Below are 25,039 nucleotides of genomic sequence, written 5' to 3'. Positions count from 1 at the left end.
GTAAGTTGATGTGGTACCTGTGAATGATGATGTGTGGTGAGAAAATGGAGAGGGGGTGCTAAGGACCCAGCTTTGAAAAACTCCCAACATTTAGACTAGAGAAGAATGAACCTCAAAGGAGGCAAAGAAGGTGTGATTAGAGGGGTTGGAGAAAACCAGTGTTTTTATTTTTAATTTTTTAAAAAAGACTTTAATAATGGCTTTAGGAATCATGAATGTTTTTGTTTCTATTTGAAAATGCTTCTTATTTTAAATGACCATTGATTCCAACACTTGTCAGTTAAAAGTAATCTTCATTTGGCCTCTCTAGACATATCTTTGTCTCTTCAACCAGAAGCAGTTATGTCAGGTGTATCTTTGAGTTCTGCTTAGAAGGGAGGTAGTTTTTGCCACAGGAAGTGTTTCATCGGGAAGCAGATGTGCTCCAGTGATAGGAGATGGGAAAGGGATGTTTGGTATTAATTACTTAGCTTTGTATAAACAAAGACTTTGCATTTTTGAAAGATGTCTTCTGGGGCGCCTGGGTGGCGCAGTCGGTTAAGCGTCTGACTTCAGCCAGGTCACGATCTCACGGTCCGTGAGTTCGAGCCCCGCGTCGGGCTCTGGGCTGATGGCTCAGAGCCTGGAGCCTGTTTCCGATTCTGTGTCTCCCTCTCTTTCTGCCCCTCCCCCGTTCATGCTCTGTCTCTCTCTGTCCCAAAAAAACAAATAAACGTTAAAAAAAAAAAAAATTGAAAGATGTCTTCTTCTAGTTAAGAGAAATGACTCCTATTTTTAAAGTTTTTCATGAGTTGATCTAAGGAGGTATGTGCTGTCTTGTTCTAGTAACAGCACTCCAGAACTCTTGGTTAATTGTAGCATATGTCACGTCTTCTATTACACAAGAGCATGTGGGATATATAGGATAGAATTTCCGTATAGAAAGGGTATGTCTTAAGATAGGAAACAGTGGCAGACTGTTTGCAAACTGAGAAAGCTCAAGTTTTGCCTTTTCATCTCTGTTTGCTTCCCTTAGTTGAAGTAAATCTGAAAGGACATTTTAATGAGAAGATGATAGCCTATCTTAAACTTTAAAAAAGAAAGAATTTTAGCATTTAAACTAAATAACAGTAGAATAACTGGACTTAATGTCACACTTACACTCTTGAAGCCTAAAATTTTCAACTGTGTTCTTGGAAATGCTAATTTGGAAAATGCTAATTTAAGGAGGTTATGGAATCTTGAACTGGGAATTGGGATACATGTGGGTTATTTGCTTGTTTGTTTGTTTGTTTTCTGTTAACCAGGTAACTGTGGACAAATCTCTATGCCCTGCCTTTATCTAATTGTTTGAAAGAGTTGGTTAAGTTGATCTGCAATGACTTTTCTAGTTCTCTGTTCTCTAATTCAGATTCTGAGGGTTAATGTTAAGGCTTTTATTTTTGCTGTGGGTAGATTTTATGTATAAGTATATAAATTTTTAATATAAAATTTAAAAAGTTATATGTATTATATGTAAATTTCTACTTTCAGAAGGAACACAATATACATGCTCATTATAAAATTTCATATATTTCAAAAATTAATAGTATAAAAATGAAAATCTCTGGTAATAACAAAAATAACGGTAGATTTTGTTGTTAAAAAAATAAAAGAAAATAGCAACCAAGGAGGCAAGAATATACATTGAGGAAAAGACAGTCTCTTCAATATATGGTGTTGAGAAAATTGGACAGCTATATGCAGAAGAATGAACTGAACCACTTTTTTATATCATACACAAAAATAAACTCAAAATGGGCTAAAGACCTAAATGCAAGGGCTGAAGCCATAAAACTCCTAGAAGAAAACCATAGGCAGTTGGGTATCGGCCTTAGCAACATTTTTCTAGATATGTCTTCTCAGGCAAGGGAAACAAAAGCAAAAATCAACTATTGAGACTACACCTAAGTAAAAAGCTTTTGCACAGCAAATAAACCATTAACAAAATGACAAGGCAACCTACTGATTGGGAGAAGATATTTGCAAATGATAATGTATCCAATAAGGGGTTAATATCTAAAATGTATAAAGAATTTACAGAACTCAAACCACAAATAATCTTATTTAAAATGGGCATAGGACCAAACAGACATTTTTCCAAATAAGACATGCATCTGACCAACAGACACATGAAAAGATGCTCAACACCACCAGTCATCAGGGAAATGCAAATCAAAACCACAATGAGATATCACCTTATACCTGTCAGGATGGTTAGACTCAAAAACAGAAGAAATAATGTGTGTTGATAAGGATGTGGAGAAAAAGAAACCCTTGTGTACTGTTGATGGGAATGCAAATTGGGGCAGCCACTGTGAAAGCAGTATGGAGGTTCCTCAAAAAATTAGAACTAGAAATATCATATGATCCAGTAATCCTACTATGAGTGTCTACACAAAGAAAATGAAAACACTAATTTGAAAAGATATATGCACCTCTATCTTATTACAGCACTGTTTACAATAGCCAAGATTTGGAAGCAACCCAAGTATTCATGGACAGTTGAATGGATACAGAAGTGATACACGTGCGCATATGTGCGTGTCCACACACACACACACACACACTGAAATATTAGTCATGAAAAAGAATGAGAAATTGCCACGTGCAACAATATGGATGGACCTAGAGGCTATTACACCAAGTTAAAAAAGCCAGAGAAAGATAAATATCTTCTGATTTCATTTATATGTGGAATTTAAGAAACAAATGAACAAACAAAAAAAGACAAAAACCAGACTCTCAAATATGGAGAACAAATTAGTGGTTGTCAGAGTGGAGGTGGGTAGGGGGATTCATGAAGTAAAGGAGATTAAGAGTACACTTAACTGTGATAAGCACTGAATAATATACAGAATTGTTGAGTGATTGTACCCCTGAAACTACTATAATACTGTATGTTAATTATACTTAAAAAAAAAAAAAAAGCCACTTCCCTGCTGCTATTCTGCTTTCCAGCAGTAAGGTCTCCTGCTGGTTTTTGCCTGCTTTTAACAGTTGACCCTTGAACAATGCAGGGGTTAGGGGCACTGGCCCCTGTGCAGTCAAAAATCCACATATAATTTTTGACTGCCCTGAAACGTAACTAGTAATAGCTTGCTGTTGACCTGATAACATATTTTATGTATGCGTTTTATACTGTATTCTTACAATAAAAAATAAGCTAGAGAAAAGAAAATGTTAAGAAAATCATAAGGAAAATACATGAACTGTACTGTACTGTATTTATATAAAAATAAATCCATGTATAAGTGGGCCTTATTGTTGTTTAGTGATCAGTTGTATATGGAAGAGAAGAGAAAATACAGTCAGTTCTGTTATCATGCTTGTTTTCAAAACCAGGATTTGTACCATGTGATTGATATTAAGGAACAATTTGAGTGTTGTGTGAATTTTATGTTTGCTTTTGTGGCATTTGTCTGAGAAACTAGCTAAATGCAGAAAACTGTATCCAGTTAAACTGTGTCGAATAGGAGATACTCAGAAAGCATACATTTCAACCAACTAGCAGCTACCTCAGTCCTTCACTGTGTTTTAAGCCTCATCCATCCCCCAGGGTGCCCCAGCTCTCTTTCAGATTTCAGATAATCCTCCTTTCTCTACTTTGAGAAAAAGCAGAGGCTGCACCCTTCTGACTCCCATTCCCACAGGCAAACTTAAAGTTTTTTTTTCAAAGTAACTGCCATATTTATTTTTGCATATAGGTGTTTCTTAACCATTTAACATGTATAAAATGGTCTACAGTTTTTATTAGCTTCTTATCTTTCTTACGTGTCACTGTTACAGTTCCTGAGTGTGGCTCCCCAGCCCCATCTTCCCCATAAGCCCTGTAGTTTTATTGTACAATTTTGTATAGTGTGGTTATTTTTAGGAATGCATGTTACATTATAGCAGAATTGAATGTAATCACAGCATCTCAAGATCAAGAGAAACTCAAAAGAAGTTGGTTCTATCCTTGTGCCTTAGACTTGGTAAAAATCCTCTTAGTAACTTCTCTAACACCTTGTATACTTTTCCCTTCCTTATGTAAGCCTTTCCTGAGCAACTGGCAGTTCCAAGAGGGAAGCAACCGTATCTGTCCTGTTCTTTTTTGTTCCTATAGTCCTAATACAGTGCCTGATATATGGTAGGTGTGCAATTACAATGTGACATCTTACTCTATGCAAATGTAAGTACTTGCATACTCATTTAGGGAATTCAGATGTTTCTTTTGATTTAGCAACCAGAATGGTTCTTAAAGCTATGCTTTAAATATTACAAATTATTATCATGAAACTTTTTTCTTTTTTTTTTTTTTATCTTATTTTAGGGAGAGGAGAGAGTATGTGAGCAGGAAACAGGGGCAGACAGAGAGTGAATCTTTAAGTTTGTTTATTTATTATGAGAGAGAGCGTGTGCGCGAGTGCACCACACAGGGAGGGGCAGAGAGAGACAGAGACAGAGACAGACACAGAGACAGAGAGAATCCCAAGTAGTGTGTGCTGTGAGTATGGAACCCAGTATGGGGCTCCAACTCATGAACGGTGAGATCATGACCCAAGCTGAAACCAAGAGTCCGACACTTAACTGACTGAGCTACCCAAGTGCCCCTAATTTTTCTTGAAGTTTATTTATGAGAGAGAGCATCTTTTTTTAAGTTTACTTTTGTTTATTTTGAGAGAGAGCTAGAGAGCAAGCGGGGGAGGGGCAGAGAGGGAGACAGAATCCCAAGCAGGCGCCGTGCTGTCAGCACAGAGCCCAATGCAGGGCTCAAACTCAAAACCCTGAGATCATGACCTCAGCCGAAATTAATATTCAGTTACCAGCTGACTGAACCACCCAGGCACCCTGAGAGAGAGAGAATCTTGAGCAGGCTGTGTATGGAGCCCAGCATGGAGGTCGATCCCACCACCCTGGGGTCATGACCCGAGCTGAAATCAAGAGTAGGACACTCAACTGACTGAGCCACCCAGGTGCCCCTGTGGAAATTTTAAAGTAGTTGATTGAAACTTGAGGTCGCAGAAACATTCCTGTACTGACCCTTCAATCAGCAGCCAATTGTTACAGTAGGATTTATAATGAATGTGGTAGTTCAGTGAGTATCATTGTTTCTAATTTTAAAAGACTATAAATCCTGTGAATATTTTCTTAAAAATTCCTGAATTCATTATATGTATTTTGAGAAAACTCAGAAAATGTGGAGTGGCAAGTTATTGTCTTAAATTCAGATGAAAGATAAAACTTGGAGAAATAAGTAACAAATAATATTAGGCTTTCATAATGATAAAAGATGATTGAAGCATTTTTTGACTCAAACTTTAGCAGTTGTGAGAGAGATGAGTCTTCTTTATTTCTTTAACTGTTCTTCTTTTTTTTTTTTTTTAATTTTTTTTTAACGTTTATTTATTTTTGAGACAGAGACAGAGCATGAACAGGGGAGGGTCAGAGAGAGAGGGAGACACAGAATCTGAAACAGGCTCCAGGCTCTGAACAGTCAGCACAGAGCCCGATGCGGGGCTTGAACTCACGGACTGCGAGATCATGACCTGAGCCAAAGTCGGCCGCTTAACCGACTGAGCCACCCAGGCGCCCCTCTTTAACTGTTCTTCTTAGAGACTGTCACTTCCTCAGTCTGTTGCTCGTTTGCTTCCTGATTTCTCCTGCATCTTTTTCTGTGTTATTTAATATTTTCCAGTTCCATATTCCTTGAATAGGGAAGTTTATGGTAAGAAGAATTGTGGCACTTCCTTAGAAGGATTAAGTTGATGAGTTTAGGAACTATGATAATTATTTTCACCTTACCTATTTAGTGTATAAAAGAATTTCCTCATTGAACATTGAGTCTCTGAATTTCACGAGGTCGATTACAGAGCTCAAGTTCTACTCCTGTACAACTTTTCTCAAAGTTATAGTCTTAATTTAATTTTCCACTGAAGTGTCTTAATAGGGGCTAATCTTGATCGAATTCCCTCTCCCATAAAACCTGTGGAACTAGATATTTCTTTACATTAGTCGAAAGATACTCTGAAACAGACACCATTACAGTGTTATTAATGAAAATATCTGTATTACAGGCTGAAAGGAAATAGTCGTGAAATTTTAAAAATTTCACTTGCTTTTTCTTTTTAAGCTTATTTATTTATTTTTGAGAGAAGAGAGACAGACAGAGTGAGCAGGGGAGGGGCAGAGAGAGAGGGTGAGAGAGAATCCAAAGCAGCCCCCGCACCATCAGTGAGGACCCCAATGTGGGGTTTAAACTCACAAACTGTGAGATCATGACCTGAGCCGAAACCAACAGTCGGATGCTTAACCAACTGAGCCACCCAGGTGCCCCAAATTTTACTTGTTTAATATTTTATTTTGATGTAATTTCAAACCTATAGAAAATTTGCTAGAGTGCAAGAAACTCCTGTATATCCTTTACCTAGATTCAATAATTGTGTACGCTTTGCCCCATTTGTTTTATCATAATGTATCTACTTTTCTATGCATAGTTTTTTTCTTGAATCATTTGAAAGTAAGTTGGAAACATCATGCCCCTCCCCTATGTCCCTAAATACTGTGCGAATTTCCTAAGAATAAGAACATTCTCTTTTGTAATCATAGTAAAGCTATCAAAATCAGGAAATTTAATGTTGATATGATTCTGTTATCTAATCCATAATCCATATTCTACTTTCGTCATTTGTCTCAATAATGTCCTTTGTAGCTATTTTTTCCCCAGTTCAGGATCCAGTCCAGATCATGAATTGCTTTTAGTTGTCTTTCTTTAGTCTCCTTTAAATTATAGCAGTTTCATAGCTGTTTTTTTTATTTTCTTAACCTTGACATTTTTGAAGCAGACTATTTTAACACCCACCTGTGCAGATCTTAATGAATGGCATAACTTGCTTCAGATCCCTTTTTTGGTGTGAGAAACAAAATGTGGCTGAAACTGAAAAGAAAAGTTATTTTGTAGATTTTTAATTTGAATTTATGTGATATTGCTTGTGACTAGGTTAGACTTAGGCCAAGTATTTTTGCAAGAATAATACATGAGTATGTATCCTTCACAGTTCAACATTTCAGGAGGCACATAATGTTAGTTCCAGTATTTGTATGTATGTATGCATTCATTCATTCATTCATTCATCCATTCATCCATTCATCCATTCATTCATTCTCTTTGGCATGTTTACTTCTTTCCTTAAGCCTCAAATACACAGAAAATGATTTCAGAATTGCTAACTCATAACACTGACTAAGCATACCTACTAACTGGAGTTTGATATTGCTTACAATTTTTTAAGGTAAAATTTAATTATGGAAAAGTGCATAAATCTTAAGTGAACACTTGGGTGAGTTTTGACAAAAACATAAACCCATACTCCTATCTCTGTGACAGAAGGCTTCTTGGTGCCCCTTTCCTGTTAATAGTGTCCTTCATCATTGACAACTACTTTTCTGGCTTTTTTTTTCCATTATAGATTAGTTTATCCTGTTTTAGAACTCCATAGAAATGGAGTTATACAGTATGTACCCTTTTGTGTCCATTTCCTTTTGTTGGCATAGTATCTGGGATATTCGTCCACATTTTTTTAAAATTAATAGTTCATTCTTTTTCTGGTTGAGTAGTATATCATTGTATGAAAATACCACAATTTGTTTATTCATTCTGCTGTGATGGGCATTTCCAGTCTGTGGCTGTTTTAAATAAAGCTGCTGTGAACATTCAGGTACAAGTGTGTATATTTTCATTTCTCTTGAGTAAATGCCTATGAGTGTAACCACTGGGTCATAGGGTAGATGTATGTGTATCTTTATAAAGAAAATTTCAAATTTGTCTCCTAGTAATTGTACCATTTTATGTTCCCATCCCCAATTATGAGATTTCTGGTTGCTCCACATCCTCACCAACACCTGTGTTATTAGCCCTTTAAATGTTAGCCATTCTTTGGATGTGAGTGATGTCTCATTATAGCTTTAATTCATATTTCTCTAACTACTGATGAGATTGAGTAGTTTTTTATATGCCTATTGACCATTCATGCAACTTTCTTCTTTCTTTTTTTCTTTTTCCACACAGCTTTCTTTGTGAAGGGTTTGTCCAACTGTTTTGGCCTATTTTTAAATATTAGGTTTCTGTTTTACTCATTAGTTGTAGTTCTTTATATATTGTGGTACAAATAGTGAGGTATTTGTATGGTGAATATTTTCTCCCATTTTTTGACTTGCTTATTGATTTTCTTAATATATCTTCTGAACATAAGTTTTGATTTCATGGACTTATATTTATTAATATTTTCCTATTATGGTTAATGCTTTTTGTGTTCTAAAAAATCTTTACAATCAATTTGCAAATATATTCTCCTATGGTTTATTTTATAAGCTTTTTTGTGTTCTAAAAAATCTTTACAATCAATTTGCAAATATATTCTATGGTTTATTTTATAAGCTTTATAGTTTTATATTTTGCATTTAGGTTTATTTTCATTGCAGATTAACTTTTGTAGAAAGTGTGATATGCCATAAATAGAGATTACAGCTTAATGTTTATTGTGTTTCTCTATGCAAAGTCAGATTTCTGTTTTTTGTTTTTGTTTTTAAACAGGGGAAGATGTTATGATTGTAAGACACTTTGATTTGTTATGCTTTTGGGAAAGCCAAGTACTTCATCATTTCTTTAATATAGAAATGTGTAAATTTAGAGACTGCATAAACAAAAATGAGATTATTGCCTTATGATAATGGAAATAACTAGAACATTTAAATATACACACACACACACACACACATATATATGTGTATATATATATATAAAGTTTATTTATTTGAGAGAGACAGAGATGGCGTGAGTGGGGGAGAGGCAGAGAGATAGGGAGAGAGTGCATCCCAAGGAGGCTCCATCCACACTGTCAGTGCAGAGCTTGATGCGGGGCTCTATCCCATGAAACCATGAGATCATGACCTGAGCTAAAACCAAGAGTCAGGTGCTCAACCGACTGAACCACCCAAGCACCCCTAGAACATTTTAAGATGTTTAAAAGAATAGATAACATACAAGGCACCTGGGTGGCTCAGTTGGTTAAGCGTCTGGCTCTTGGCTTTGGAGCAGGTCATAATCTCATGGTTTGTGAGTTCGAGCCCCACATTGGGCTCCAAGCTGAGAGTATAGAGCCTGTTTGGGATTCTCTCTCTCCCCCTCCCCTCCACTCATGCTCACTCTCTCTCTCAAAATAAATAAACTTAAAAAAAAAAAAAGGAATAGATATGGTACTAAATTAACTATTTCTACAGCAATGAGACTTCGTGTGAGAACTGTTCTTCATTGTACATGTTCTACAACTACATGAATAGTTTTTTTAGTTTTCCAGATGAGATTATTTTTTTCTACAACTTGCAAAGTGATTTGATTGCCATGTTATAAATCTTTTATTGGTGGTCTAAAGTCTGTCAGGTTTTCCATTTGAAACCCCTATTTTCAGGAGCAGACATTTGAAAAAAAAAATTAACCAGCCAGAAACTTGGCATTCATGATCTTGGTTCACTATAAGGTACTTGCTTTAACAAAATTTTAAATAGTCAGCTTTTTTTTTTTAAAGTTGTAAGCAGCACAGAGAAGAGTAAAGGAATTTCTTTGTTTAAACAGGGAATATTTTTCCAGACAACTTATCCCAATTAAATTTACAAAGCAAACTTTCCCCTTCTAGAAATCATCTAAGTATGTATGTTCCTATGTTCTATTTCCCACAAGAGACTACCTCAAGACTTTGCTTTTACTTTGCTATAATTCATAGCAAATATCCTTGATCCCTGTTCTCTTTTCTGTTCATTTATGCTTTTAAAATTCTCCCTAGTATATTTATATTTAAAATGGCTTTAAATTTTGGCATTCTTTTTTTCATTTTTCCTCCTTGTAGTGCCTCCTTGAACAAAACAGTATACGCCTCTACCTATTGGTTGAAAATCAATATTAATTTTGAGAGAAGATGTGGTATAAATAGCAGTGATTTTCTTGAAATTAAATATCTGAAATACAGATTTTAAAAACTCTTCTGAAGAGTTGCCACTTAAAGGGCAGGCTTTGAGGCAAGTTTTCTTCCTTCTTCCGTACAGTGTGGATGTCAGCTTGAGTACTTTCACAATCTGTTTTTAACCCACTGTCATTTGCATGGTGAACACTTAACTGCTATTGGTCCAGAAAGGTGTTTGTGGGTTTTTTGTTGCTCTTATTTCACTTCTTATTTTCTTTAAAATCATTTCCTGAAAACTTAGTACAGAAATGTGACCTACTGCAGCAAGCGAGATGATCTTCTGGAAATCTTTACTTTTGCTTCACTCTGAGGATAATTTGCTTCAGGCAAGAGATTTTTGGGTGCTGCTGAAATTTCGGAGATCTGGGAAAATGGGGTAATAACATGACACCAGCTCTTAAGCAGCAACATCTGCTGTGGTTCAAAGCCACACAAAGAAAGCTGCTTAAGCAGTTGAATATTTTGGACTGCACGGACAAGTGTGGTTCAACTGCAAAGACTGCAGAGTGGAGGAAACTTAAAGTTTAGAGAAGTTGTTTAAAAATGGAGTCGTGGAAGATGAGCATCTTTAAGAGACAAACATCACCTTGTCCTCCAAGCTATCGAAGATCTTTGTCAGAACCTGCTTATGCAAATTCAGAGATAGGAACAAGCTTAAAGAATTATCCTTGGCGTGGTCCAGTGAAAAGCAAGAGGAAGAAAAATGAACATGCTGTTTCCAACCTAGGAAAGCCACTGGGTGCTTATCGGTGGCAAACACATCCCAGCTTTAGGTGGAAAGGGGGCAAAAGGGAGAGATGGCAGACTAATAAAGGAGACTTGGATGAACCACAACAAAAGGTCGTGCCAAAGATGGTTGGTAATAATGCTTCTTCCTCTGCTAATGAGGTCCTTGGAACATCAACAGAGAAGCTGAACCTGGTCAACACCCGGTCACTTCGGGTTCCATTCACCAGATCTATTTCCGAGCCAGAACCCCGCTGCAGTATCAGATTTGGTAGACCGTGGCCGACTTCAGTGAGGTCAGAGGAGTCTGAGCAGCAGGGATATTTCATCCGTGGCATTTTTTCTACTCTTTCCAATGGCTTCTCCAGGATGCTGAGTTTAAGAGGAGAATCAACCAATGAGCCAGTAAGAGAAGGTATATTGTGATGAATAAGGGTTGAAAAGGAAGGGATGGCTCAATTTTAATTACTATTGAAATTTTAATTACTTGTGTTTTATAATAAGATAAGCCATTCTATTTGCTCATTATGAAGCAAATTTAATATAATTTTTAAAAGTGATAAAACACTACTACAGAAATCCTCTTTCAATGAATGATGGTAAATAAAAGTAAAAAATGGATTTGGTTAAATTAAGGAATTTTTTATGTTATACTCTTAAATTCTGCTATGGAGCCTGTATAAAAGGTTTTTGTTTTGTTTGGGGTTTTTTTTGGTAACCCCTTTTTTAAATCTCCATTGATCTACTTTTGCAAGTTAAATGCAATTTAGAGGAGAAATAATCAAATAATTTCCTCATGAGAAAGTTGAGAATTAAACAGAATTTCTATTATTATCCCTTCATAAAAACTGACAGATATTAGAACTATTTAGAGCAGAACTGTATTGACAGCTTTTATTAGGTTGGAATTATGATTTGCTTATGTCATGAAAATACACAATTTGAATATGGAAGCAAGAGATGCAGATCTTCAACTTGTTCAGATGACAGTGGAGAAGTTTGTGTTTGATTCATTTCGTACAAAAGAATCATCAGTTTGTTTTTTTTTTTTAATCTCATTTAGGACTTGTTTAAATTTAAAAATGTTTTCTATTGATGGTAGCATTGTTAAATTCAAAAAAAAGAACTCCAAGTTTTATCTGATTGCCTTGGAAATGATTGACCTTATCTGCTGAACTATTTCAGTTGTGTGTCATGACCCATATTTGTTTGTTTGTTGTTTTTGGAAACCTCAGCACTGACTCTGATAGTATCTCCATCCAGTTGAGGCCATTTTTGGACAAGCTCTTACTATTAGAAAACTTTAGCTTATCTTTCCTATAAGGTTCACCATATCGTGAAAATTTAAACTCTTTAGGAAATTATGGGAATTGTTGAGGAATTTTGTTGTTGGAGTACAGTCTAATTTCTTTTAAAATGAAGATGAAGAATGCAAAAGGGTGCCATATCAGTGAAAAATTAAGTAATTTTCCAAATATAGGTGTGACAATAATTCATTATTCCTCCTAAACCTTGTCCTCCCTAGATTTTCTTTTGCTTAGTGAGTTTTAATGATACTGTTAAGTTTATCTGTTTGCTTCTTACCCTTGGCTTATGAATAATTACCAAGAGTAAAATCTTGTTGCTGTACCTGTATTAACATTCCATTAAAATTTTTGAAGGACTAGGTTGTTGGGTTTCCTTGGACGCCAGTACGTGTGTTTCCTTGTTAGGTGATGACAGGATGATGTAAAGGCGTGTCAAAGCGAATTAAGAGTTTGTAATAAATTCTTAGAATAGGTGCTTCTCAAGGGTTAATATGTGTGCAGTTGATAAAAGAAGGCTAGAGGATTTTGAGGGTTTGGGTTTTTTTTTCTTTTTTTTGTTTTTTTTTTTTTTATTTTTTTTTTATTTTTTGTTTGTTTGTTTTTTGTCTTCATAAAGATTTTGGGCTTTTGTAGTTAACTTTCGGTTTCTAGTAAATTTGCCAAGCTGTCGACTGCCTGCTGTGTGTCATGTGCTCAAAGACTGTCCCTACTTTTTATACATTTATGGTTTACTTAAGGAGATACAAAGTATTCCGTATTTATTATATTCCTAATATATTTCCTAATACTCTTTATCACTTATAATCACAGAATAATTATGCATAAACAGAGTTTAAGGTGCTGTTAATAAGGGATTTCAAGTCAAATAATTAAAGAACCCTACACAGTATTCTCTCCAGTCAGATAGATCAGCAATTTTTATTAAACAGTTAACTGTGATGTCCCCTACTTGCTTTACCAGTGAAGATTCAAGCTCTTAAACCTGAAATGTGCTATTTAATACAAAGATTGTTGCCAGTTCTTGTCTAGAGATCTCTTTTTCCCTGTGGCCCGTAGCTTCTACCCAGCGTAGAGTCTATGTCAGTGGTTTTCTAACTTTCTGTAATCGTGAACCTTCCAGCCTTGCTTATTCCCCACAAGAGAGAGTATGATTGGCCCAAGAGACCTGAATTCTACTTGCATCTATGCCAGTTATCTTCTGTGAAATTTATTCACTGAATCTCTTTTTACACTTTTGTGGAATGGTAATTCCTTCCTCACAAGTGATAAAATTTGAAAATGCTATGTATATTATTTATTCACAGATGGCATATAAATGAAAATTGTTCTGATCAGAGCTGCTATTGTGGTATCGTAGCAAGGTATGGAATATTAAACCATAGATATCTTTTTTTTTTTAATTTTTTTTTCAACGTTTATTTATTTTTGGGACAGAGAGAGACAGAGCATGAACGGGGGAGGGGCAGAGAGAGAGGGAGACACAGAATCGGAAACAGGCTCCAGGCTCTGAGCCATCAGCCCAGAGCCTGACGCGGGGCTCGAACTCACGGACCGCGAGATCGTGACCTGGCTGAAGTCGGACGCTTAACCGACTGCGCCACCCAGGCGCCCCACCATAGATATCTTTAAGACTGTGTTAAGGAAATAAATATATTTCTTAATTTGAAACTCACTAGTGTTTGTTACTTTTCTTATTCAATATGAACTGCAAGAGGTGAGAGGCATTAAGTAATGTAGTGTGTATTTAAAGCATTTGGCACATAGCATTTGTTCAATATATATTAGATCTTGTTGCTGTTAAGAAAGTGAAATTACACGGATATAGTTTTTTAAAAAAATAGGGAGGAGAGGGGCACCTGGGTGGCTCAGTCAGATGAGTGTCTGACTTCGGCTCAGGTCGTGATCTCACGGTTCATGGGTTTGAGCCCCGCATTGAGCTCTGTGCTGACAGCTCAAAGCCTGGAGCCCGCTTCAGATTCTGTGTCTCCCTCTCTCTCTCTGCCCTTCCCCTCAACTCTCTCTCTCTCTCTTTCTCTCAAAAATAAATAAACATTTTAAAAAGTTAAAAAAAAATAGGGAGAGAAGGAGGATACCTGATTGTTGAGTGTTGTAATTGACAAATGTAAGTAAATTGCAATGTTCGTCTTTAAAAAAAATTTTTTTACATTTTTTTATTTTTTGAGAGAGCACAAGTGGGGGATGGGCAGAGAGAGAAGGAGACACAGAATCCGAAGCAGGCTACAGGCTCCGAGCTGTCAGCACAGAGCCCAACGCTGGGCTCGAAGTCCCAAACTGGGAGATCATGACCTGAGCCGAAGTCGGACCCTCAACCAACTGACCCACCCAGGCGCCCCTGCAATGTTCTAGTCTTAAACCCTGTGCACCTGAACTTGTTCTGAGCATAAACAAGGAATAATTTCTTGTGCCATAGCTGACTGTAATTACCCTCATGCTTAAAGCAGTGAAATATGTCATTCTCAGGGTCTCTAACCAATTTAGGAGGGAGAAGCTGAAAGGCTTCAGTGATATTCCATGCTCAACCCTCCAGTTGTGCAATAAATATTCTTTTGTCTGATGTAGGTCAGATAATATGTAGGTCAAATGATACAATGTAAAAATGTAACTTGTACTTTTTATGTCTAATTGTAATTCCAACTGCTTTGGGCTCATGTCTAAGAATGGAGTTTCCATGTTTGCAATAGTGGAAGTAAATTGAAACACTCAATAAGAGAGGAATAGCCACAAACCCATTATAGCATATCAAATCAGCAGACTATCATAGGGCCTACATAGTTGCTACTTACTAGCTGTGTGAAACTTAGAAAAAACTATGTTATTTTAAATGTGCATGGGATGTAAATTCTAAGTTACTGGGAGGCAATTTCATTCCTAAATTCTTTTTCTTCCTCTGTCAGTAGGTAGAGATAGGAATGAAAGCTTTAAGAAAAAAAGGTAGGAAAGGAAATTAAATTTACCCAATGTAGTTTTTCTTTCTGGTTATAGTTTATGTCTTGTTAAACTGACATTATTTATGATGTTATAGTAATAAGACTATCCTCTCTCCAGTGTTATATTTTTAAAGACCTCCTAACTTGGGAATTAGAAGACTTTATTTTTTTTCTGGATAATTTTCTTTTAATATGCTCATTCAATTTTTAAAAAGTTTTTCATAAACCTACTGGGAAGGACCTTATACACTAACTCAACAAAGGTTTATGGAGTTCCTGAGACACTGTTCTTAGTGCTTAGAATATAGGGCACATTATTTTATCAAGTAACTAACAGCTTCCTCACTTATTCTAGGGAATCATTAACCAAATTAGAAAAACTAAAAATACTGTAATTTCATAAGATATACATCTAATAAATAGTGGTGAGGATTAGTTAGTATAAGAATTTATACAGTGTTTCAGATATTCTCTACAATTGAACCTTTTATTTACTTATGAATTAAAAGAGATGTCTGTGCAAAAATAGAGAAATATGTTCCCTTTCTGACATCTCTCCTAAGGATTGCTGCATTTCAGCAATTTTGTGTAACACCTACCCACATATAGTATTAGTTATTAATATTTGCTATTAATTAGCTATTTTAGCTATATATATTTTCAGTATTAATATTTGCATATTAATATATACCAAATTATTCCTTTCTGCATGATTTCAGCATATGTTTAAAATCTTCTGAGTGTCTCTATTTCTGTTTAAAAATATTTTCCTGGGGCACCTGGCTGGCTCGGTTGGGTGTCCGACTTCAGCTCAAGTCATGATCTCGCGGTCCATGGGTTGGAGCCCCACATTGGGCTTTGTGCTGACAGCTCAGAGCCTGGAATCTGCTTAGGTTTCTGTGTCTCCCTCTCTTTCCCCCCCCCCCAACCTTCTCTCTCTCTCTCTCTCTCTCTCTCTCTCTCAAAAAAAAAAAACATTTAAAAAATTTTCCTAGAATTTCTCTTATTTCACAGATTTTTCTATTTCTATAGTCAACAAAGGTTTTTTACCCTACAAAATGAAATAAACTTTTCTCTAATTATAAAAGTAAAAAAAAGCTGTATAAAATTTTTCAGACAAAAATATAAGGAAGACCTTTAAAACGGGTCATAATCCCTAAGAATTTTAATTTTATTTATTTTTTTTTTTTTAATTTTTTTTTCAACGTTTATTTATTTTTGGGACAGAGAGAGACAGAGCATGAACGGGGGAGGGGCAGGGAAAAAGGGAGACACAGAATCGGAAACAGGCTCCAGGCTCTGAGCCATCAGCCCAGAGCCTGACGCGGGGCTCGAACTCCCGGACCGTGAGATCGTGACCTGGCTGAAGTCGGACGCTTAACCGACTGCGCCACCCAGGCGCCCCAAGGATTTTAATTTTAATCAAGCAATGAAAATTTAAATTTTTTTTCAGGTACCAAACAGGTAGCTATGTAATAGGCTGCTTAGTCCTTATGTTGGAGTTAGATCTGGGGTTAAATTCTGGCTGTCTTTTTAGTTGCAAAGTAGACATAACGTCTCCAGTTCTATTTTCTTTATAAGAAAGAACTGTCCCCAATGGACAAATGTATGTTGTACATATGTACATATATACACACACATCTTCTTTATGTGTATGTCCCTACACACAATGGAATAAAGAATAATGAAGCCATAAAGCCATGAAGAAGAATGAAATCTTGCCATGTGCAACAACATGGATGGAGCTAGAGAATTGAATGCTAAGCAAAATAATTCAGACAGAGAGACAAATACCATATGATTTCACTCATAATGTGGAATTTAAGAAACACACACACACACACACAAACAAGCAAAGGAAAAAATAAAGGAGAGAGAGAGAGACAAACCAAGAAATATACTCTTAACTGTAGAGAACAAATTGATGGTTACTAGAGGGGAGGTGGAGTGGGGGAGATGAATGAAATAGGTGATGGGGATTAAAAAGTACACTTATGATGGCCTCTGAGTAATTCTAGAATTGTTGAATCACTAAACAATATAGTGAATACTTATATAGCACTGTATTTTTATTGGCATAAAAATTAAAAACTTAATTAAAAAATGAAACTAAAGCTGTAATATAGATGCTGTGGAGTTGTAACAAGGATTAAATGAGATAGTATGTGTCAAGTGCTTTGTCTACCTTGTAGTCACTTTAAAATAAAAATCATCTGTTCATGAAGACACATCCTGGAGTCTCCTTGGAGTAGACTTAGGAATGCTTTGGGGCGCCTGGGTGGCGCAGTCGGTTAAGCGTCCGACTTCAGCCAGGTCACGATCTCGCGGTCCGTGAGTTCGAGCCCCGCGTCGGGCTCTGGGCTGATGGCTCAGAGCCTGGAGCCTGTTTCCGATTCTGTGTCTCCCTCTCTCTCTGCCCCTCCCCCGTTCATGCTCTGTCTCTCTCTGTCCCAAAAATAAGTAAACGTTGAAAAAAAAAAAAAAGAATGCTTCAATCCTTATTTTACATTTATAAAACATTTCTTAAGGTAACCAGTTTTGTCTAAGTGATATTTTCTAAATGTGTTCTCAAATTCTGTGAGTGCTTTATTTTAGCTTTGTATTTACTAACTGCTTAGTAGAAGAACCTTTGCAATTTTTTTTTTTAACGTTTATTTATTTTTGAGACAGAGACAGAGCATGAACAGGGGAGGGGCAGAGAGAGGGGGAGACACAGAATCTGAAACAGGCTCCAGGCTCTGCGCTGTCAGCACAGAGCCCGACGTGAGGCTCGAACTCACGGACCACGAGATCATGACCTGAGCCAAAGTCAGACGCTTAACTGACTGAGCCACCCAGGCGCCGCTGCAATTTTTTTTACGATATGTAGACCTCCCAACTAAGAGCAGTGTTGTGTGTATGTGACTTCCATTTGTTCATGACTTCTTTAATTTTTCCATTGGGACTTTGCAAATGTTTTTAATAAAAGAAAAAATTAACCTTCACACATTTTATTATACTTGTGATTGAGCTCTGTTTTTATTGCATATTTTACAGTTAATTTTAAAGATGATAAAAAGTATGTTGATTTTTGTACTGAGCTCTAGTTTATTACTGATTGTTCATCTGATAGTTAAAATCAGCATCCCTTATTTTAGTAGCAGAATATTTTAGGGGAAAGATGATTAGTCTTGGGAGACATGAAGACCTGTTTCCAAACTCTTTATATGTCATCTATTTGCATTTAATTCTTGGTATGTTATGTTTGACCTCTCTGAGGTTATCTTCCTCATATTTAAAATAGGGCTAATACCTGTATTGAAAGAGTATTACAAAACAACATAAGGTAGTTGTTAAGAATTGGAAGTTTTCTTCAGGTATACCTGGGAATAAACCTGTCTTTAAGAGAATGATTAACACCAACTTTAGGATTTACCTTTGCTGGGGAGAACGAAGGGGATAGGGAGGGAAGTGTTGCATGGGTCGATGGAAGTTACTGGCATTGTTTTCATTAGGGATCAAATTATGGTTTCACCGATATTTATGGTAATACCACAAATAAGTAGATGAACGGATGAGTTAGGTAACTTTAAAACCAGGTCATGCGTGATCCATTTATAACAATGGGTCAGAATGAAGAATGACCATTAAAATGATTAAAAATATTTTCAAATTCTGACTCTACCACTCATTAGTAATGGGACCTTGGGCAGATTACTTTATGTCTCTGAGCCTCAGCTTACTCATTTGTAAGATGAAGTAATACCTGCTTAGTAGGTTGTTGTGACGATTAGATGAAATGGGCTGTGTAAAGTCCATAGCACAGTGCTTGTCAGGTAGTGAGAGCTCAGTAGAAGTTATTGCCCAGGGATGCACTGAGGCCAGCTTGCAGAAGCCGGTCGATTGTTGTGTATTTATTCCCAGTGGCCCAGTAGTGACACTGCATTGATACCTTCAAATTAACCACCATGGCGGGGCTGTTAGCACCTCAGAAATGTTGCAGATCAAACGGTGGTAATGGGGGTTTGTGGTAGTGTTTCAGAGGTGGTAGCTGTTAAATTTAACATACCATTGGTAACACCTATTATTATTTAAATCTTTGGAGTTAATAACCAGTATTATACAAAATAGGATTTTTGACTTTAGTTTTAAATATGCTGCTTCTCACATTAAGAAATTTTATATTTGGGGCGCCTGGGTGGCTCAGTCGGTTAGGCATCCGGCTTCGGCTCAGGTCATGATCTCGCGGTTCGTGAGTTCAAGCCCCGCGTCGGGCTCTGTGCTGACAGCTCAGAGCCTGGAGCCTGTTTCAGATTCTGTGTCTCCCTCTCTCTGACCCTCCCCTGTTCATGCTGTGTCTCTCCCTGTCTCAAAAATAAATAAACGTTAAAAAAAAAAATTAAAAAAAAAAGAAATTTTATATTTAATATTTTAGAGTATTAAAGTTGAATACTGAGTTGTATTAAATTGGCATCTGTTGAGATGTATTTTTTTTATCATTCATATTCCTATTATTTTGCTAGCATTGAAGTGTCTGGAATAACCTATGTATGGTACACAATTATTTTAAGGTGTTTTTTGCTGAGGTATGCTAGCACTTTTTATTTAGATCACTTTTGTTTTGTTTTGATAAGTCATCTGTAACTATGCTCCTGCCTCTGAGATTATGCAGTAATTTTTTGGGGTCCTATTATCACGTGATTTTGAGATCAAAACTGTGTATGTTTTTAGCCCATTGAATAAAATGTAATCCTCTTCTAAATTTTAGAATATAAGTAACACTTCAGAAATAATCTGTAGTGAATTCATTCATGGTGCCTTTATTATTTAGCAGTTTTACTTTAAAATGACTTAATGGGGCGCCTGGGTGGCGCAGTCGGTTAAGCGTCCGACTTCAGCCAGGTCACGATCTCGCGGTCCGTGAGTTCGAGCCCCGCGTCAGGCTCTGGGCTGATGGCTCAGAGCCTGGAGCCTGTTTCCGATTTTGTGTCTCCCTCTCTCTCTGTCCCTCTCCCGTTCATGCTCTGTCTCTCTCTGTCCCAAAAATAAAATAAAAACGTTGAAAAAAAAATTAAAAAAAAAAAAATAAAATAAAAATAAAATGACTTAAAATTTTTCGTTCACTATTACTGACAACTTTTTCTGCTTGTTTCATTTACTGTGTTATGTTTTTAAAATTATTTTCACCTGGATTTTTAGTTCATTAGTATGTGCTAAGTTACCTCCAATGCTAACAAAATTTGTAATTATTTTTGCCTCAGATTTAAGTAAATCCAATTAACATAAAATTCAAGCTAATTATTAGGTACAATCACACACAAAAAAGAAAAAAACAAACTAACTTGAATATTTTAGTTTACTTCCCTCATTGAATTTGTATCAAAGTCTCCAGTGAAGCTATTCTTAAAAGTAAAATTTTCTTGTCCTTTTTGTCTCATGTTTAAATGATCAGATTTCACTCTTTCCATGTGGTTTTGCAATTTCTGAGCAATCTGACAAATAAAATGAAAAAAATATGTGCTTTATGTGGGAAGACTTTCCTTAACAAATAACTGGCTGGTTTGACTTCTCAGCTAAAACAAAGTTATTTATCTTATATTCACCAAGTCAGTAAACGGAGAAATAAATGTATAAGAGAGAGCCAGTATCCTAAGTAATAAAATTTCTTAGCCTATTTATTTATTTCCCTATAAATAAATGGAAATATTCTAGTCCATTCCTAAAAAAGATTACTTGGTTGCTGTCTCACCTTCTGGCTACCAGTATCTTTTTTCTTGCTAAATTTCTAGAAATTTGAGTGGGAGAGCCTTTCATTACCAAATCCTGAGATAATCAGAAGACATTCTTCATTGAGGTATTAGGTGCAAAGGATTCAACCCAGTGTGGTCAGTGGTAGGTAATGATGACATCAACCATAGAGTAGTTTTTCTAGACTCTGCCTAATAATCTGAGTGCAGAGCCACCCCTAACCTAGGATGGAATTTATTTCTTCAAAGGTATGTAATCTGGTGGTCTGCTTAGGGGCCTGATGCCACAAGCTTGTACCTGTCTCTCAGCTTTAGAATTTGTTATTAATCTCAGTTACCAAAATCGGAGATTCTGATGTTAGAGCCTGGGCTAAAAACCAGTAGAATTCTCAACCACTCTAAAACTTGCCTAGTTATCCAACTAATATTTTTTTAAATGTTTATTTTTGCGAGAGAGAGCGCAAGTGCGAGCGGGTGCGAGCAGGGGGAGGGGCATAGAGAGAGAGGGAGACACAGAATCTGAAACAGGCTCCAGGCTCTGAGCTGTCAGCACAGAGCCCGACAAGGGGCTCGAACTCACGACCCGTGAGATCATGACCTGAGCCAAAGTCAGACACTTACCGACTGACTGAGCCACCCAGACTCTCTTCAACTAATCTTTTTTGATATATGTTGCAACTGGGTCATTTTTTTTTACTTCTCAAGCTTATAAAAATTAATAATCCCTTGTTTTTCAGTTGGTCATGGTTTTCTAGTGAAGTCTTAAGAAGGCAAGCAAACAACAATAATAACAAAACAAAAAGGATTTGTTTTTAAATATTGTGATTAACAAGTTATTTAACTGGCTGAAACTTTATGGTGTGATTTACACTAAACACTAGGTGTCTCTGACATTTTATCTTGGAGCAAAAATGTCTTAATGTAACTGGATCTGGATCTTCAGTATTGAAGATCCCCCTTCATCACCAGCAACCAAGGATGATACAGAATGAACATAGCCCATTATCCATGTTTTGGTAGTTTACAACATGGAGAGGAGGCAGATATGTGAACAGATAAATAATACAAATAATCCCTGACAACATGTCATTTGAAATAGGTTTGGGTTAATAGAAGTCTCCCAAGTTAAGGAATTAGGGGGTAATTTAGACCCAGGGAACAATGTGAGTGTCAAAAGTGCATCCAGCGAATGGTGAGAAGTTCACAAAGTGAACTGTGTAGAGGGTGGAAATATGAGTACATGTGACTCCAAAGGAAAATGAGTTAGTGTTTGAAGAATTCTGTGCTGAGTACCAAGCTCACGATTTTGGATTTCAAACGTAACAGAGATTTTAAAGTAGGGATATAAGTTTGATTTTTTTAGGAAGACAGTTTAACGATAGCATGGATGATGGGCTGATGATGGAGAGATACAATCAAATTGTGCCAGAGTTTAAGTAAGATGTGATAAAAGCCTGAATTAAAAATAAGTGTCAATAATAAATGAGGGTATAAGAGACTCTTAAATACAGGGAACAAACTGAGAGTTGATGGGGGGGCCAAGGGAGAGGGGAAAATGGGTGATGGGCATTGAGGAGGGCACTTGTTGGGACGAACACTGGGTGTCGTACATAAGTGATGAATCATGGGAATCTACTCCTGAAGCCAAGAGCACACTGTTTACACTGTATGTTAGCTAACTTAACAATAAATTATATTTAAAAAACAAAAAATAATAAATGAGGGTAGAGGTTCCAGTAAAAAGACCTTTCTGAGGTAGATTGTGACAGAATTTCTAGAGTAAGGCAGAAGGCAAATAAGGGTTCAAGGTTTATAGATTTGGAAAATGGTGGTACCTTTAACTGAATTTGAGAATAAAGAAGTGGAACATTTCAAAGGGGAAGACAGTGAACATGTGTTTAGTAATTTCTATATGCTTGGTTTTCAACCTCTGAGTACTTTATATGCATTTATCTGGTTTAATCCTCTGAAAAATCCTGTGAGGTAGTTGGAGTTATTTTTCTTTTAAAAGTAAGGAATTAGAGAATCAGAAGGGTTTGGGTACTTCTCTAAGACTGCCCAGCTGTCTAGGTTTCTGTAGCTCCTAGGTTTCTGTAACTTCAAGCCCTTGTTCTTACCTCTCCATTTCATGGCCCTCTTTTGAGCATATGATGTTTGAGAGGTCTTCAAGAGCCTGGGAGCATCTGTCCGGTGAGCACTGAGGAATAATGGGGCAGCAGTTCAAGAGTAGAGATCAGTTTTCATATGAAGATAGACATTTGGGAATCATGAGCACATGGACACTGAAGCCACAGGAATGGATGAAATCATTCAGGTGGGAGTTGTAGTGTGGGGGTAGTGAAATTGTCAAGGTTAGCACCCTGGTCTTGGCACATCTGGCCATCTTATTCCAGGCGAACCAGAATCTATTAGCAAAGCCACTCAACTTTTATGATTATAGATTAGGAGCTTACCCGTTGTGGTGGCAGGCTTACTCTTCCTTCTTTTATACACACACACGCATACACACACACCCCTACCTTATTTATTTTTATTTAAAGCTTTACTGAGATATAATTTACATACCATACAATTTACTCAAAGTATATGACTCAACTGAACTTTTGAATGGTAGCAACATATACCTACCATAAAATTTACCATTTTAATCTTTTTAAGTGTAGTTTCAGTAGAATAAGTATATTCACATTGCTGTACAACCATCATCACCATCCATCTGGGAGTATTTCATCTTCCCAACCTGAAACTCTGTATCCATTGAACAGTAACTCCCCTCTCATCTCTCTCCCCAGCCCCTTGTAACCATTACTTTCTGTCTCTGTGAATTTGACTATTCTAGGTGTCTCACTCATGTGGAATCACAATATTGTCCCTTTTGCACAATTTAGTTGTTTTTAGTATATTCAAAGTGTTGTGCAACCATCCTGCAATAAATCTTACAACAACAAAAAGAAACTGTACTTATTAGCAGCACTTCCCCATTGCCCACTCCCCTGCCACAGCCATAGGTAACCACTAATGTGCTTTCTGTCTCTATAGACGTGCCTAAAGATTTCATATAATGGAATCTTATTATGTGTGGCCTTTTGTGTATGGCCTCTTAATTAGCCTAATTCTTTCAAGGTTAATCTATGTTGTAGCAACTGTCAGTACTTCATTTCCTTTTATAGCCAAATATTATTCCATGATATGGATATACCACATTTTGTTTATATATTCATCAGTTGGTAGACATTGGCTTGTTACACTTTTTGGCTATTATACTGCTATGAATGCTCACAAACAGGTCTTTACATGGGTCTGTGTTTCACTTGGGTATTTACCCTTCTATTTTGTAAAGGACCTATACTACGTCTAAAATAAGGATGTGGTGTTTTGAGGCTTTAAGTCACATTTGGTTTTCCACTTGTTATCTAAACATGTTATAGTCTTGCTATTTGATTCATGTTTTATATCTTTGTGTTCATTCAATAAGTGTTTGTGAAGATATAAGATTTTAGTCTTAATTGAATACGTAGTTAACAACTTCCTACACCTGGGTTTTTAAGAGCAGTGTGATCTAGCATTTCCCACTAGTAGCTTGATTAATGAACATGGCGATTTGTCTTCATTGCCAGGATGATTGTCATATTTTTATATGCCTGAGGCAGTTGTTAGTCAATTTCTCATGCTCAAGGCTGGTATATCTTTGTGAGGAAGCAGAGAGAAGAGTGAGATGAGTAATGTCTCTGAATCTATGATTATGAAACCATATCCATATGAGTATACAGGTTCTTAGTGACTGAGCTTTAGTCAGTAAACCACAGGCATTTTTTCCTGTCATTCTCATGTGAATTTTCTCATTGATATATCCTTAGTTTGTCTCTTAGTTTCCAATATACGGATTTGATGATGATTATTTATTCACTTATCTTCACAAAACAGAAATCTTGTGTTTTGTCCATTTTTTGAGATACCGCCACCAAAATGTCAAAATAGTTTGAGGCTTAAGGGATACCAATTCAATTATAACTTAGCACAGTATATAACCATAACCTTGGCCAAAATAAAGGGTATTTTGGATGTTATGTGTGTGGTTTGTTGTTCTGGAGAAAAGTGGTATCTGGTGGTTAGAACATATGAGTTGCTGTCAGCATTTGTGGGTTTATTCCCAGATCTAAGCTTTTTTTTTTTTTTTTTAAAGAGAGGGAGAGCCTATGCCTGGTATATGTTTAGTACTCAGTACAATGTTTTATATACTATAGATACACTGTAAATACTAGTGAAGATTTTATACTACTGGCAGAATAATATACGACAAATTACTGACAGTATATGTA

The 25,039-nt window shown here is 36.4% G+C and overlaps 1 protein-coding gene across 9 annotated transcripts in view; it reads left to right on the top strand.

Annotated features, from left to right (window-relative positions):
• RASAL2 (RAS protein activator like 2) overlaps positions 1-25,039 on the top strand; it is a 361,137-nt gene that overhangs the window by 113,317 nt on the left and 222,781 nt on the right. Inside the window, exon 1 of one of the 9 annotated variants that reach the window (XM_086694779.1) lies at positions 9,893-11,154. The exons of 4 other annotated variants lie outside the window; for them this stretch is intronic. In XM_086694779.1, coding sequence (XP_086550905.1) covers positions 10,557-11,154 — 598 coding nt within the window. In that variant the 5' untranslated portion in view covers positions 9,893-10,556. Of the gene's footprint in view, positions 1-9,892; positions 11,155-25,039 lie in introns of those variants that run through there. 4 more of the 9 variants (XM_086694775.1, XM_086694777.1, XM_086694776.1 and 1 more) reach the window with 4 other exon arrangements.

This window comes from Puma concolor, chromosome E4, assembly GCF_028749965.1.
Source record: "Puma concolor isolate L17-30 chromosome E4, mPumCon1.1.hap2, whole genome shotgun sequence".
NCBI lineage: Eukaryota > Metazoa > Chordata > Mammalia > Carnivora > Felidae > Puma > Puma concolor.
The sequence above is the reverse complement of the archived record's forward strand: the minus strand, read 5'-3'. Positions and strand labels throughout refer to the sequence as shown.